The sequence below is a fragment of the Littorina saxatilis genome, linkage group LG13 (genome assembly GCF_037325665.1).
Source record: "Littorina saxatilis isolate snail1 linkage group LG13, US_GU_Lsax_2.0, whole genome shotgun sequence".
NCBI lineage: Eukaryota > Metazoa > Mollusca > Gastropoda > Littorinimorpha > Littorinidae > Littorina > Littorina saxatilis.
In genome coordinates this window covers 5,604,050-5,620,668 of record NC_090257.1, presented here as the reverse complement: position 1 = coordinate 5,620,668, position 16,619 = coordinate 5,604,050, and the positions used below count along the sequence as shown (strand labels likewise).

The following is a 16,619-nucleotide window of genomic DNA, read 5'->3' as shown; positions in this document are numbered from 1 at the left end:
GTTCAACAAAGTCATCAAACTGTCATTAATGATTTACAAACTTAAACAAACACAACCGGGAAAAAAGCATTCAGTCAATCTTCGTCACATTAATTCTCTCCTTTAAATATTTTACCTGGAGCATTCATTCACTTCTTTGAATATTTTACATGAAATTTGGCCTCAGGCCCTTGCTGTAGTCAAAAGATCAAGCTGCTTTTGACAGGGTTTTCTCCCCATTTAACACCTTAGAGTTAGACGACAGTGTGCTGTCAAGTAAATAGATTGCTGTGTGTATATTTGACATGAATTTTTTAACTCGCCTTGAACCTTTTCTGAAAATTCTTTCTTCCTGTGTAAACATTACCTTCAGGAAAAGTCTAATGTTGAAACTCATGAATAAAAAAACCAAGAATGGTAGGTAAGTTATTGTAAGGGTTAATTATTGACCAAACAAAATGTTACATTTACAGTATGTCGACCCACTGGTCTTTTAAATAAACAGACAGACAAACACTAACGACACAAATAATTAACTTAATTATCTCGATGAAACTGGCTTGTAAGAAGCCAGCGAGGTAATGATAAATGACGGGAAAAAGATTATGCCTCATCACCAATAACTCTATAATCAATCAATCAATATGAGGCTTATATCGCGCGTAATCCGTGGATACAGTTCTAAGCGCAGAGATTTTTTATATTTTTTAATTTTTTTTATTTTATTTTTTTATGCAATTTATATTGCGCACATATTCAAGGCGCAGGGATTTATTTATGCCGTGTGAGATGGAATTTATTTTACACAATACATCACGCATTCACATCGGCCAGCAGATCGCAGCCATTTCGGCACATATCCTACTTTTCACGGCCTATTATTCCAAGTCACACGGGTATTTTTATGATTGCAGATGTGCCCAGTGCTTCCAGCCTTTCCCTGAAGGAACTTTCTACGAGTACGAGGGAAGGAAGTACTGCGAGCATGACTTTCGAGTCCTTTTCGCTCCCAGCTGTGGAAAGTGTGGTAAGTACATCTGTACTATAACTAAGTACATCTGTACTATAACTAAGTACATCTGTACTATAGCTAAGAATGTGTATGAATATATGTACAATGAAACCGCCATAATTATAAAGACCTAAAAACATTTTTGACAAAATCAAGCTTTAAAAGGCTGGTTCAGTATTAAAATGAAGTAAAATTTATAGGTTACATACTGAAAATCTTTTTTAAAAAAAAAAGGGGGACAGTCTCAAACTGGGGGTATTAAAAGGGTGGGGGGGGGGGGGAGGGGGTGTAATGATTCACTGTATTTTTATCTTGTCTGACTTGTGTGGATGGAAAAAAACCAATGGAGTTTAGCAGGGCAAGGCAAGAATAAATCTTCATTTGAAAAACTTCATGCAGGCACATAAAAATAAACATTGAAACAGAATGCCGATTCCAAACATCCAGGCAAGCTCCAACATGTTGTCAAGCGACAAACTCAGCACTATTTTTTAACTTCAGCAAAGGAGAAAAGCAACCCCTGCAGATGCTCATTGGCTTACTTTGTGTTGATAGATTAGTATACTTGGGCTTTTTTGAGCAAATCGTTAGATGTGATTGTGAGTCTAAAGTACAGAACAGTGGGTTCCCCAAATTCTTCAAATTTGTCAAATTCTTCCGAAATTCCTCCAAAATGGTTAGATGAATAGTATCCCTTTAATAAAAGGCTGAATGTGTTTGTCATCAGGGGAGTTCATCAGTGGACGGGTGATCAAGGCGATGAATGCATCCTGGCATCCCCAGTGCTTCCTGTGTCAGCTCTGTGGCATCTGCATGGCCGACTCAGGATTTGTCAAGAACGCTGGACGGTGAGGGGGTATATGTGTGTGTGCATTAGTGCGTGCGTGTGTCTGTGTGTGCTATTCAACATATGCATTGCCGACTCAGGATTTGTCAAGAACGCTGGACAGTGAGGGGGTATATGTGTATGTGTGTGTGTGTGCTATGCAAGATATGCATTATGCTGACTCAGGATTTGTCAAGAACGCTGGACGATAAGGGGGTGTATGTATGTGTGTGTGTGCGTTCGTCCTTGTGTGCTAGCTATGCAACATATGCATTGCCGACTCAGGATTTGTTAAAAACGTTGGACGGTGAGAGGGGTGTCAGGAGGCACTGTCTGTCTGCTTGTAAATTTAGTCCTCAGGTATGATACATTTTAGCAAGTTTGTGAAAGTGAAAATTTTACTGAAATGGATAGGTTTTGACATACAAAGTCTGCAATCCTTGCTGAATGACCCATTGACACAAACAGCCGGGCGGGGATGTAGCTCAGTCGGTAGCGCGCTGGATTTGTATCCAGTTGGCCGCTGTCAGCGTGAGTTCGTCAAAACTGTGCAGACTCTCCTCGGTGTTTGAACACCCCCGTGTGTACACGCAAGCACAAAACCAAGTGCGCAACGAAAAAGATCCTGTAATCCATGTCAGAGTTCGGTGGGTTATAGAAACACGAAAATACCCAGCATGCTTCCTCCGAAAACGGCGTATCGCTGCCTAAATGGCGGGGTAAAAAACGGTCATACACGTAAAATTCCACTCATGCAAAAAACACGAATGTACGTGGGAGTTTCAGCCCACGAATGAAGAAGAAGAAGAAGAAGAAGAAGAAGAAGAAGAAGAAGAAGAAGAAGAAGAAGACACAAACAGCCAGAACTCATGTTCTTGCAAGGGAGGGAACTCATCTGCGAGCTCTGTGAAGTGATGCCTGCTCACATGTTACAGAAAATCTCAAGAGTTAGATTCAGAGATATTTGTCTTCACAACTCCTCAGTATATCAGGAATTTTACTCAGATTTGGATGTGGGCAGCAAGTAGTTTTTTTTTCAGCAGACTGGGTTTTTTTTCTTTGCCATATGAATGTTGTATTGATTGCTACATTGTGTGCTGTGTGTCCGCCTTACAGGGCCCTGTGCCGTGAGTGCAATGCCAAGGAGAAGGCAAAAGGAACCGGCAAATACGTCTGCCACAAGTGCCAGTAAGTACAGAGGGGTTGACAGGCATGAGATGTTTTTCATTTTTCATTTCATTTTCATTACTTTATTGTCCCATCGCTGGGAAATTCGGGTCGCTTCCTCCCAGTGGAAAGCTAGCAGCAACGGAGTCGCGCTACCCAGGTGTCTGCGTGTTTAGGTGTATTCAGCCACCTGCACTTATGGCAGAATGACCAAGGTCTTTTACGTGCCATTGTGATGACACGGGGGTGGGACATGGCTTCCGTCTCTGGGTCTGCACATAAAGTTGACCCGTGTCCGTCCCGGCCCGAATTCGAACCTGCGACCTTTCGATCACAAGTCCAGTGCTCTACCAACTGAGCTACCGGGCCCCCGGTAGTTGTGCCAACTGGTGGATTTTTCAGATTCTCTCCTCCCAGACGGGCGCAATTGCCTAGTGGATAAAACACGCTGGCCTCCCAAGCGGAAGGTCGTGGGTTCGAATCCCGGCCACCCTTGGTGGGTTAAGGGTGGAGATTTTTCCGATCTCCCAGGTCCAATTATGTGCAGACCTGCTAGTGCCTTATGTGCACAGTCAAGCACAAGACCAAGAGAAGATCCTGTATTCCATGTCAGAGTTCGATTGGTTATAGAAACACGAAAATACCATTTAGCATGCATCCTTCAAAAGCGGCGTATAGCTTCCTAAATGGCGGAGTAAACATGTCAGAAAAAGAAGAAATTCTGAGATTCTTGAGATCCGCAGATGGCACAACTGGGCATCTCTTTTGCAAAAATTCTCCTGGAACCAGGGTGCTTGCAGGCATTTTTACAATTTCATGAGCTCATGTTTTAATAAACACACAGCAGATTAGATATGCTAGATGTATACTACCAACAGTAACTAAGCCAGCGTCAGCTAATGACTCTGCAAAACTTCTTTCTCTGCCAGAAGCAATGCTTCGTCAAAAATGCCCTACGGAACTATGAGGTTCTCTGCAAGAGAAAAAAAACAAAACGACAGAGGAAAATTAACAGTTGTGAAAACAAAAACTTTCCATTAATTTAAAAGACCATTTTGTTGTTCAACGATGAGTTTGGTGACAAACATTAGTGGTCATTAAACAGAGGAGTGATAGTGTATATCCAAAGCAACAACAACAAATACTAAAACATCAGGAGTTCACTTGTTCTGTGGTGGAGAGTGAAAGGCATGGGAGGTAACTTGGGTAAAAACTTGAAAAAAAGATCATTGCTAGCCAGCATCTACACAGTGATTTTGATGATTGCGTTACAGTGACCTGATTGAGATCAACGGACTTATCAAGTACCGCGGAGAGGCCTACCACCCGTACCACTTCAACTGCCACTCTTGTGGGTGAGTACTGTGTCTCTTACCTCATTGAAGGACTTGAAAAGAATGCCACAGTGTGTGTGTGTTATCCCATCAACAGTTTGACGTTTGAAGGTATCAGTCAACTACAATCAAATGCCCCAAAGGATTCAAATCTGTGACTAAAAGATTACAAACTGGTCATCGTTTTGCTGATATTTTACTCTAAAAAATAAAGTGATTGCTGCATGGTTGTGCTAATTGTGAGTAGTTGATTGAGTGAGTAGTAATTTGTACAATGTTGTTCGCAGGCTTAGATTGAAAATATGCACAGGTTTAATTGTTCTGGAATTGTCAGCTTAGTATGAAATTAATGGTCAGAAGACCAGGCCCACATGGCAAAACTATTGGACAGTCGACCGGGTAGGGGGCACACTCATGCGTCAGATAAAAAAAAGTGTGCGTCAAAGACCACGCTTTGAGAACAACACTGTTTTAGTGTTTGTAGGAACTGTACATCTGATTCTTTCTACCATTCAATGACTGGTTTGTGGAAAATGTACCTTGACCAGGGATTGGTTTCCGTGGTTACAGGGTGGAGCTGAACACGGAGGCCAGGGAAAAGGACCTAGAACTGTACTGCCTGCGTTGCCATGACAAGATGGGAATCCCTATATGTGGGGCCTGTCGTCGCCCCATCGAGGAACGTGTGGTCCATGCGTTGGGCAAGACTTGGCATGTGGAGGTTAGTATGTAACTGTGTGTGTGTGAGTGCATGATGGTGTTGCTTTGTGGTGAGTGACAGTGCCACTCCCCCCCCCCACACACACACACTGTAAAGACCTCCAAAAATACCCCCCACACACACACACACCAACACACACACATACAAGACTGGAAAAATCTGAAAAAATGTATGATGAATGGAGATGCTACTATCTGGTAATGGTACAGTGCTACCCTACCACCTCTCTTCCCCCCCCCACCCCACACACACACACACACACACACACACACACACACACATGCTTTGAAGACTCCAACAAATCCGTTAAAATCAAGTTTTCAAGGAGAGGAAATTTTAAACGGTGGTACATTTATATTTACAGATGGTATGAACAGGAAATCTGAGAAAGCGGGAATGGCTCCATGTGTGTGTATGTGAGAGTGTGTGTGTGGTACGTGTGTGAATGTGTTCGTCTGTGTGTACATGCGTGCGAGTGTGTTTTTTTGATGATCACTGTTTTTTGCCTTGGCTGTCATGTCCCAGGATGCAGTCAGCATCTCCATGTATCAAGAAAGTCAGCATCCGTTTGGTGTGTTTCAGCATTTTGATGATCACTGTTTTTTGCCTTGGCTGTCATGTCCCAGGATGCAGTCAGCATCTCCATGTATCAAGAAAGTCAGCATCCGTTTGGTGTGTTTCAGCATTTTGTGTGCGCCAAATGCGAGAAGCCTTTCCTTGGAACTCGTCACTACGAGAAGAAGGGACTTGCCTACTGTGAGATCCACTACCACCAGGTCTGTACTGCTGTGATATATATATATATATATATATATATAGCTCGCTTTGCTTTGTTTTTCAGTTATAGTGTAACTCCCGTTTTAAGACTTGAGCAAGTCTGACAAAATCAGGTCTCAAATGTGAGGGAGTCTTAAAAGGGAGGTAAATTTACAGAGGTTATGAACGGAAAATCTGAAATATCTGAGAAAATCAGGTGGGAGTCTTAAAAGGGAGGTAATTATACAGAAGTTATGTACAATAAATCTGAAGGTAAAACGGTCTTAGATAAGGGGGAGTCTAAAACTGGGGGGGGGGGTCTTAAAAGGGGGTTCCCCTTTAGTTATGAGCCGGGTATGTCTGTGAAATAGAGTGGTACCGGCAATGAAAGGACACCAACATGTGTCCCTACATTACAGGTCTCTTTGTTTCTTTCTTCGTTCACGGCTTTTACATGTATGACCGTTTTTACCCCGCCATTTGGGCACCCATACGCCGCTTTCGGAGGAAGCATGCTGGGTATTTTCGTGTTTCTATAACCCACCGAACTCTGACATGGATTACAGGATCTTTTTCGTGCGCACTTGGTCTTGTGCTTGCATGTACACACGGGGGGTGTTCGGACACCGAGGAGAGTCTGCACACAAAGTTGACTCTGAGAAATAAATCTCTCGCCGTACGTGGGGACGAACTCACGCTGACAGCGACCAACTGGATACAAATTACTACTCACTCAATCAAATGAAAATTTACTTTAGAAATTTTATATTTAGAGCCATTTTGAAAAAATTATAAAAAATCAACAACACAAGATAACCTTACATACCTTTATGTTTTTGCAAAGTTTGGAACTTACTCTTTTAGAAAATATATGAAACATTTGAAAGTACATACCTTTTGTTGTCTTCATATCCAGGCAAAATATCCAATTTGAAGCCACAAAAAAAAACTTTTTTGTTTTTGAATGAAACACTAGTAACTCACTGTTGCAGTACTTTTTCTCACAAAATCAAGCTGATATGCACTGTTTCAAATGTCAAGAGTGTTGCTGGTGAATCAGAAACAAAAATTACTGTTAAATAGACTTGAACTGGTGAGTGTCAAGCATAATCGAGGCGCGTCTAAATTGTTTAATTGTCCCTGTGTTCCCTCAAATCGCACGATTTTGACCCATTTTTAAAAAAATAATAAAAATCAACAACACAAAATAACGGTGTAAATTCGTGATATCCGTCGGAACTCAAGTACAGGCACGCGGCCAACGCTAAACACAGGTGTCGGAATTCCAGTTCCGACACGCAGCGAATGAGTTAAAGTGTTCCTGACTCCTCTTTTCTTTTGTCCAGCATGGGGATTGAGAGTTGTAAGAATAAACAAGGGAAGTAAGCAGGTATGGCCAAATCTCACATTTTTAACTAATGCCAGCCGGGCGAGTAATTTTTAAAAAAGTCACCAGCTGGCCCGGTACATACCACAGTTGCTGCATCTGCAGTGTTTATAACGCTTTGAATCTAGATAGCACAACCAGAAGTGTTGCATTTGACTAGAATGTTCACTGGCCAGCCAGGCGAGTTGCCAGGCGGTTTCTACTTGCCGGCGGATTTTTGACTTGCCCCTAGCGATTGGGCGGACGATTTGGCCATCCCTGTGTAAAGGGTTGCTGGAGAAAATTAATTAGAAAATGAAAGTTGTTCAACAACAACAATAACAAACAAAAAGTCCGTTTTATTTAACAACCCTCATTGAAGCATTCTTTCTCTCATTCTTTGATTTCAGCTGTTTGGCAACATCTGCTTCGTCTGCAACAGCATCATTAATGGAGATGGTAAGATGGCGTTTTGTGTTGCAGTCAATGAGAGAGAGGGGAGAGAGAGATTGATTGATTGATCTTTAATACATAAAGATAGAGGTTTTAGGCACTGCCTAATCTTACAACTTGTTCTCAGTACTACATCTAAAACACAAAAATGGAAGTTCACCAGTTATACAGTTATCATATGTACGAAAGAGAGAGAGAGAGACTGGTTATGTATGTCTTTCTTTCTGTCTGTCTGACTCCTTCGTCTTTCCATCTGTCCGTCTGGCTGACTGGCTGTCTGTCTGCCTTCATGCAAGCGGGTGAAGGCATGAACACATGTAAATGCTCACCGTACCGGAGTGTTGTTTTTTGTGAATGCAGGGTTTTGTCTAAGCATTTCAATATGCACGTACTGTACAACAAAGGTCATTGCAATTTTTTATTCCCACCCCATTCTTATGTCTCCTGCTGATATCATTTACCCTTAATGGCATACAATGCCGATACATGCACGGCCTAGCGGTGACCTTACGAGTCATTTTATACTGATGATATAACGAAGTCACCGAAACAAATTCGTTCTTGAAATTTTTCGCAGTTTGATGAGAGTCTTGCAGAAGGGACAGAATGAGGTTTTTTCAAACTTTGTTTGGCTTTTGATGTCAGCGATATCTATTTGAAAGGGATGTCAAGAAGAGAGATCTTGGTGCATTTACCGTATTTGACGGACTACATTAAAAAAAAAAAAAATCGCATTGCAGCTTATAAAAAGATGCGGCTAAAACGTTACCTAAACTTGAATAGCATTCACCTAATGGAAGTCGCCGCGGATTTTCATTTCGCTCGATTAGCGATTACCGGTACTTTATTAGCTCTCTACTCAAGACTCGGCGCTTTTCTCTTTCTTTCGCGAATCTTCGTTTGTCAACAAGTCGTCGTGACAAGATAGCGTACAGAGAAACACCTGATGTATCAGGATCTCGCGCGCGGAAGATTTCGTTTTTTTGTGTCTCGCGATAGTTGGAGGAGCAAGAGCCGCCATGTTGTGTTTTCGTCTGCTCGAAATGTGCGCAAAAGTCGTAAATCATCTCAAAAAAGCTTATTCCTGGCGGGACTACATGTGTGTGTTGGTTACAAATTGTGTGTGTGATATTTTTCTTCAAACTTTTTCACTTTTCTTCTTTGTTTCACTTGTTTATTCTCGGAGCCGATTTCGCCAAATACCGTACTTTCGTTTGCCTGGTTGTTTTGATTGATTGACACGATCTGATTATATTTTTTTCGACGGCGGCTAATATAGTGACGCGGCCTATACGTGGCTCGTCCCAATTTTTTGGTTAACAGTCGGGGGTGCGGCTTATAAAACGGTGCGTCTTGTAATCCGTCAAATACGGTAGTCTGTTTACATGTAATGAAAGTCTTCACATACTGTACTTGTGACTGCACATGTAAACCCTAAACAGTGTTGTAACCCGCTTGTGTCTGGTGTGTGTTGCAGTGTTCAGTGCCTTCAACAAGGCCTGGTGCGTTCACCACTTTGCCTGCTCCATCTGCGACCGCAAGATGAGTCAAAAGTGAGTATGTCTCTGGCATGGGCATTTTCAGTGAAAATGCAACTTTCCGCTGCAGTAAAACTGATTTTCCGCTAAGGCCAAAAAAAAATATAGGTGTGGTTACGGTAACATAGCAAAAAAAAAAATAGGGTAGGAAGGTAGGCAATCACTTTTTTTTTTTTTAACTTTTTTTTCTAATGTGTACAAATTAAACCTACTTGACAGGGAAATAAGTGTGCGACTCGGGCGCTTTCGCTTTCATTGCGTTTTCTGCACTCGTTTTCTTGTGTGTGTTTTTTTTTTGTTTTGGCAAATGTAATAAAAAGTTATTGGGTCGGCCCCTAAAAATAGGGTAGGTCGGGTTACCGTAACCACACCTATTTGTTTTTAGGCCTAAAACAAAATTGTGTTTGCAGGAAACATAATTTGGAGTAATGCTTACTCTGTATGTATGTGTATGTGTGTGTATACCATAAAGGTCGTTTTGTTTTCAACATTTTAAAATGTAAATAAGTTCAGATCATAATACAGATCTTTTGAAACCATAAAAAATATGTCACCTGGCTAACTCCAGATTGTTAAGATTGTGATTGATACAAAAAAGCTCTCACATGCGCCTGTACTCCCCATGTTTTCAGAGTGGTTTGTTTTTTTACTTTCAGTACACAAGTTGTATCCTTTAACACTTTCTACCCCACCTATGTTGACCAAGTTTTTTTTAGCCGAGACCAGCTGTGCTGCAGCAGGTCACTCAGAATTGTAGTAACTGTGTAGAAACTGTGTATCCATACGCTGAAATGCAGGCGTTAGATGGACATTACAGGAAGCGACTGAAGTGACTGTGTGTACGGATATATCCGTACCAGGGCAGATAGAGCCATACGAGTGAGTACGGATATATCCGTACCTGGGAGACAATGAGTTAATTCATATGAGGACAAATAAAACACTGGACGTTGAACAATTTTGGGCTATGCAAATTGTGCGTTTTTTGAAGAGGAGGCCCCGAACGGATGTTCAGAAGTTCAACAGAGATTATATCTACCTCATGCTCTGGCACTGCAGCGAATGTTCAGCCTTTTTCACTGTTGTGTGATATTTAATGCCTGACATAGTGACTGCTTTATGTAAAACATGACGTATAAAATAAATAGATGCCAGTAGCAGTTGGTTTTAATAAAGTTCACATTGTTGTCTATTTCCAGGACCAAGTTCTTTGAGTTTGATCAGAAACCGGTGTGCAAGAACTGCTATGACAAGTTTCCTGGGGAGCTGAAGAAACGTCTGAAGAAGGCGTATGAAGAACAGGGAAAGAAGTGAACACAGGGGACACAACCCCTGGTGTTACACTTTCTCCTCTAGTCTCCCTTGTCTGAAGGCATACGCTACCTCGCCAAAACGTACATGGAGATGATAGAACAAATTAATGTCTTCCATTAAGATCTGTAAGAAGAAGAAAAGTTAGGAAACATCTGTTTTCTGTTAAACTGTATTTCTTTTGCTGTTTTAGGTTGATTCTTTGCTTGGCTAAAAAGACAAATTGTACAGCTACAGATCATATTGGCGTTTTTTGAGGCAAAGGACAGAGAAAAAGTGCACTTCAAGCTCACATTTATGGGAGTATATTTTTATTGCAGGGTATCAAATAACAAATACAAGTTATTCTGATCTAAAGACGACCTAGACTTTAAGGGGCAAAAAAGGTCCAAGCTTAGAGTGACATCTGAACTTCAATGCACACAGTAAACATCAAGTGATATTTTTGTCCAAGGATATTATGATGCTGTATGGGGAACATTTGAATGTGTGTGCACACCAGTAAGCACACTTGCTGTTGAAAGCACACAATTAAAACACCTTCTGGTGAAAGCACACCAGTAAGCACATCTGCTGGTGAAAGCACACCAGTAAGCACATCTGCTGGTGAAAGCACACCAGTAACTACACCTGCCGGGGAAAACACACCAGTAAACAGTCATCTACTTGTGAAAGCACATCAAATGGCACATCCGGTGTAAGCACACCAGTAGAGTAAACACACCTGCTGGTGAAAGAAAACCAGTTATAAGCACATCTGCTGGTGAAAAAAAGGCTGTGATACTCATCCTGCCGCTTGTTTTATCCTCATGACCATCTAATGCCATCTTGATCTGCATTGAAAATATTGCTCATCCCGCATACTTGATCATGTAAACCAACACAGATGTGTCCAGGCTTTTACATAGGAGAAGAGCATCCCTTCACTTGAACATATACTTCAAATCAACAGCTAGGCTGCTTCCTGTGTAGAGTAGAATTTCTTGCTGAAATAATTTTGCAGATTGACATGGGTGTCAATTTTGAAATTGATTCCGCCCAAAATTTGGAATCTGCACAAAAAGCAGTCACATTGTGAATCTTTGGTGTATGAAAGCTGCACCTCTCCCATGAAAAAGCCTGACATGATCTGTGGTGATGCACGTGAGCGTTTACATGTGAAGAATGGTACCTTGATATGCTTCAGCATGATGCCATAGCTTTAACAGATTTTTTTTTTTTGATGACAACATGCCAACATTTGTCAGGAACTTGTTGACGATTGGACCTGGGTGAAACTGGTAATGAAACAAAAAAGAGGAGAATTGAACTGAAAAGAATTAGTGGGACACCAAATGAAAAAAGGAAATAAGAACTGCAGGGTTAAAAGTTCATGATTGAATTTGAACGTTCTGTATACTGATAAGTAGATGTTAGAAACAAAAAAGTACCTAAAATTGACCCAGGATCTTGCCTAAAATTCCACCTTTTTTGTTTAAAGCGATGAGTGCAGGGCAAAACATGAACAAATATCAGCACTCACTCCATTATTAGTATGTGATTGGGAAAAAAAGGCTAAAGATGCATGCTTAGTTATTATACATTTCAGTGTCATTAAATTCGGTTTTTTTCTGCTTTTGTTTTTGTTAAAATGATGTTTCTTGCTGCAATTTTGATAAATTTGAAAAGGAAAAATCATGGTATTCAGAATGCTGGAAGAAAGACAGAGAGAGGAGAGATTTGGCTGAATTGTTTTAGGATCTTTCATACGTCCTACATAACGCATTATTCTTGTGCAAATTTTGATATACATGTTCACTACGCTTTGCTATTTATTGAAGTTGTAACCATCTTTTTACCATGACTGAGAAACTGTGTTTTTCATAAAATGTACTTGTAACAGTTATGGATAATACTCTTATACCTGTCAGACACAAGACCAGGAAATTGGGAGAGAGGAAAAAAACAAACAGAAAACATGCTGTTTTGATGCAATTTTTTGCAATCTGGGGATCTTGATATTTATCTCTGGAGGTTTCAAAGAGCGGGTGGCGTAAAAATCTGACAGGTAGGAGTTGTTTTTCTCCCATAAATGCACAATATTCTTACATGCGTTGTATAATATAATTGCTTTGCATGCTGCTGTGGAAAGTGGATCAAATGTTATGTAGATATTGTATATTTTGGACAAACTTGTCTTGTAGACTGTGTTTTGAAAAGTGGCTTGCGTTTGCCCATGTATTGTTTGTGAAGTGAGGTAGACACCGTACATTATAGCTGTTGCGGACTAGCAATTTTGCTTCCCTGAATTATTTATGTTGTGATTATGGTTTGCTTGTTACGTAGATGAGTGCAGTAGCTGACTTTGTTGGTAATTATTTTGTTCTGTTTCCGATTAGAACATGTTGTTGAGTGTTAGCTGTCAGTCACATGCAAACAATATCGGCATTTTTGCTCTCATAATAGTCATTGTCCCTAATCTTGTTGATTTGGATATTTGAATGAAGAAATGGGTGGGAATGTTCACCTTTTTTACTGAAGGAATGGAAGTATCACGGGTAGATTGATACTGCATTAAAATTGATATGTAAGGGTGGAAGTTGTGAGGCAAGAATTCTTCAAAGAGAGAAGACTGTACCCGCTGTTGATTCAGGTTGAAACCCGAAACAGATGAACTGCTAATCTTCCAAAATCAAGAATCAAAAGACGAGAAAGGTTCAGTTTATAGAACGTTTAATTATAGACAAAACAAAAAATTCACATGCACTTTGACCTATCAGTCTTTAAAGTGGACAAACACGATACGCAATAGACTTAAAAATGATGGGAAGTACGACTATGACTAATATCTCTGATTTCGCTAACAAAATTGACGGATCAAAATATTCTTGTGAATATTTTGTTTTGTCTATATAATTAAATGTTCCATATCAAATAACCAAAGGGAATTAATCGCTCTTCATGCATACGACAAGTGTAATAGAGTAAGCGAGAGTTGTACGGAACCTTTCTCCTGGCACCTGAGAGAATAACAAGCATTGAAATGAACAAGCGACTTTCATCCTCAATATAATAATACCCCCCGCGGGTTAGGGGGAAGAATTTACCCGATGCTCCCCAGCATGCCGTAAGAGGCGACTAACGGATTCTGTTTCTCCTTTTACCCTTGTTAAGTGTTTCTTGTATAGAATATAGTCAATGTTTGTAAAGATTTTAGTCAAGCAGTATGTAAGAAATGTTAAGTCCTTTGTACTGGAAACTTGCATTCTCCCAGTAAGGTCATATATTGTACTACGTTGAAGCCCCTGGAGCAATTTTTTGATTCGTGCTTTTGTGAACAAGAAACAATTAACAAGTGGCTCTATCCCATCTCCCCCCTTTCCCCGTCGTGATATAACCTTCGTGGTTGAAAACGACGTTAAACACCAAATAAATAAAGAAAGAATACGCCGCTTTCGGAGGAAGCATGCAGGGTATTTTCGTGTTTCTATAACCCACCGAACTCTGACATGGATTACAGTATCTTTTCCGTGCGCACTTGGTCTTGTGCTTGCGTGTACACACGAAGGGGGATAAGCCACTAGCAGGTCTGCACATAAGTTGACCTGGGAGATCGGACGGGATTCGAACCCTCGACCTTCCGATTAAGAGGCCGACGTCTTACCACCCCGCCACAGCGCCCGTCTGAACATTAAGGTGTTGGTATATTTGTTAACTTGTATCTGAACGTCCGCTTTAACTTCGATAGCATTTATGATTTTTGGTGCTACTGGTGTGTTTTTGTGACCTCTGTGAACCCTAAGTGCTTGGGAATACATGTATCTGTGACTGTTTTTGTATAAAAATTATGCAGTTATATTTGATGCATTATATAATATATCGTCTGTACTGTTAAGCCACTTTTCCCCTTTGTAAGTTTTGGGGCCAGAACAATTGATGGAAACCAGGGATACGTTTTCCTTCGTGGAAAGTTTGGATAAAACGGAATGGAGTCAAACAAAACAAGCAAAAACTATCAGAAGGCCCTGAGTTTCCTGTGAGAACTTTGTTTTCAAGAAGAATATACTACACAAAGCATTTTGTATTTTTGAACTTACTCAACATTCAAAACGTGAAAAAGGAAGAGGGGGAAAATGTGTGCAGTCTGTTTTAGCATTGATGTTTTTTCCATGTTTTTTTATGGTGTTTTTTTTCCCCCATCTTCTTTTCTCCATAAAGTGATGGCATTAGTTTCCTGATGACATTTCTCACCTTTTCATGTGTGAAACAAATGAGATGCGAATATGCTGAATAGACATTCAGATAATATGGTGCCCCCCGTTTAACACTACCAGCTGTTAACCAAGTGTTGTTTGTGCAGGGCATTAACAGTTTTGCGAATGAAGGACTGTGAAAAACTGATTATTAAACTAGTGAATTGTACAGAAAAGTGTTTTAAGTCTAAGATTTGCTTGTGATTCTTTTTTGTGACTGGGCTGAAGTGACTAGGACTACATTTTGAACACCCTATTTGATTTTCATTGCAAAACAACTCCAACAGGACACCCCCCCCCCCCCCCCGCGGGTTAGGGGGAAGAATTTATCCGATGCTCCCCAGCATGTCGTAAGACTTGAGGCGACTAACGGATTCTGTTTCTCTTTTTACCCTTGTTAAGTGTTTCTTGTATAGAATATAGTCAATTTTTGTAAAGATTTTAGTCAAGCAGTATGTCAGAAATGTTAAGTCCTTTGTACTGGAAACTTGCATTCTCCTAGTAAGGTAATACATTGTACTACGTTGCAAGCCCCTGGAGCAATTTTTTGATTAGTGCTTTTGTGAACAAGAAACAATTAACAAGTGGCTCTATCCCTTTCCCCGTCGCGATATAACCTTCGTGGTTGAAAACGATGTTAAACACCAAATAAAGAAAGAAACTCCAACCGTAATATGTGCGATATCTATCTATTCCATATTTATGAAAATAGAAAACCGTGTTAAAATGGCATTCACTTTTTATGGCGAATCATTTTCTTTATAATTGACAATTGCCGCCTTTACACCTTTGCAGTGTTCATCATTACTTTGAATTTCAGTTTATAAGTGTTTACAGGCAGTGTTGTTTTTGAATTAATGGCTAAGCTATCTTTGTATGTGTATTTGTGAACATTTATTATAGTTTTCTGAAGTATTACCCAACCTTATGTAACCTACCGGTGTAGAAAATTAAAAACTGCTTGTGATGTATACTGCAGATAGAAACCCTTTGCAATTAGGCTGTTACTGTTCGAAATAAAGGCATGTAAACTTGATCATATAGTGGTATTAGTGTGTGTGTTTGTGTGTGTGTGTGTGTAGCTATTCCCAGAAAACTACTTGACAGCTCTGTATAAAACTGTACATGCAAATTTTTCCAGATATCTGTTTTGGGATGAATGTCTTTGATGACCCCATATCCGGCCATCACAAAAATGAGGCGGCATTGTGGCGACCACATTTATCAATCTAAATCATTGACGTTTTGGTCAAACGTTCTTTGACCCAGTCTGGACTATCTCATTGCATTTCAGATTAGAAGCTTAACCGAAGCAGACTCCAAAAATCAAAAATGAAGACGAGCTTCCAAAATGCGGCCGCCACAGTACCGCCTCAACATTTTGTGAAAAGCGAAAAGGATGTTGCGTAATGTTTAAGGAAGGCTATTATTACACACACACACATACACACACATACACACACACACGTGCTCGAACGTGCACTGCACACGTGACATTTATTTGCATAACAGCAAGCAGTGTGTGTGTGTGGGCGTGGTGTGTGTACGAGTATTTTTGTGTTTCTGTATGTTTGTCTGTCCGTATTTCCGTTTGTCAGTCTTTCTGCCAGCATCATTTTTGCAGTCACGAACACAGACACTGACACAGATTTACAGTGAAACATACGTGACCATCCCTCTGTGATCCAGACACCGACCCGGCGTATACAAAAAAAAATTCAGTGAACATGCTCGTGCGCTCACACACACACACACACTCACACGCACACGCACACACATACACACACCCTCACACACACACGCACACACTGTATTTAATAAGCACGCGATTATCGCAAAACATGGCATACACAACAATCTTTAGTTTGAACTGTAGGTGCAGTCACACATATCACACCATATTTTGTTCACCAACTTATGACAT

At 40.5% G+C, this 16,619-nt stretch overlaps 1 protein-coding gene across 4 annotated transcripts in view; it reads left to right on the top strand.

Annotated features, from left to right (window-relative positions):
• The window catches only part of LOC138945943 (LIM and senescent cell antigen-like-containing domain protein 1), a 44,210-nt gene extending 28,479 nt beyond the window's left edge, over positions 1–15,731 (top strand). For all 4 annotated transcript variants that reach the window (XM_070317480.1, XM_070317479.1, XM_070317478.1 and 1 more), the window contains 9 exons: positions 894–1,006; positions 1,719–1,839; positions 2,934–3,005; positions 4,259–4,339; positions 4,889–5,039; positions 5,723–5,815; positions 7,572–7,620; positions 9,092–9,167; positions 10,352–15,731. In XM_070317480.1, coding sequence (XP_070173581.1) covers positions 894–1,006; positions 1,719–1,839; positions 2,934–3,005; positions 4,259–4,339; positions 4,889–5,039; positions 5,723–5,815; positions 7,572–7,620; positions 9,092–9,167; positions 10,352–10,466 — 871 coding nt within the window. In that variant the 3' untranslated portion in view covers positions 10,467–15,731. The remainder of the gene's footprint in view (positions 1–893; positions 1,007–1,718; positions 1,840–2,933; positions 3,006–4,258; positions 4,340–4,888; positions 5,040–5,722; positions 5,816–7,571; positions 7,621–9,091; positions 9,168–10,351) is intronic.
• The last annotated feature ends 888 nt before the right edge of the window (positions 15,732–16,619 follow it).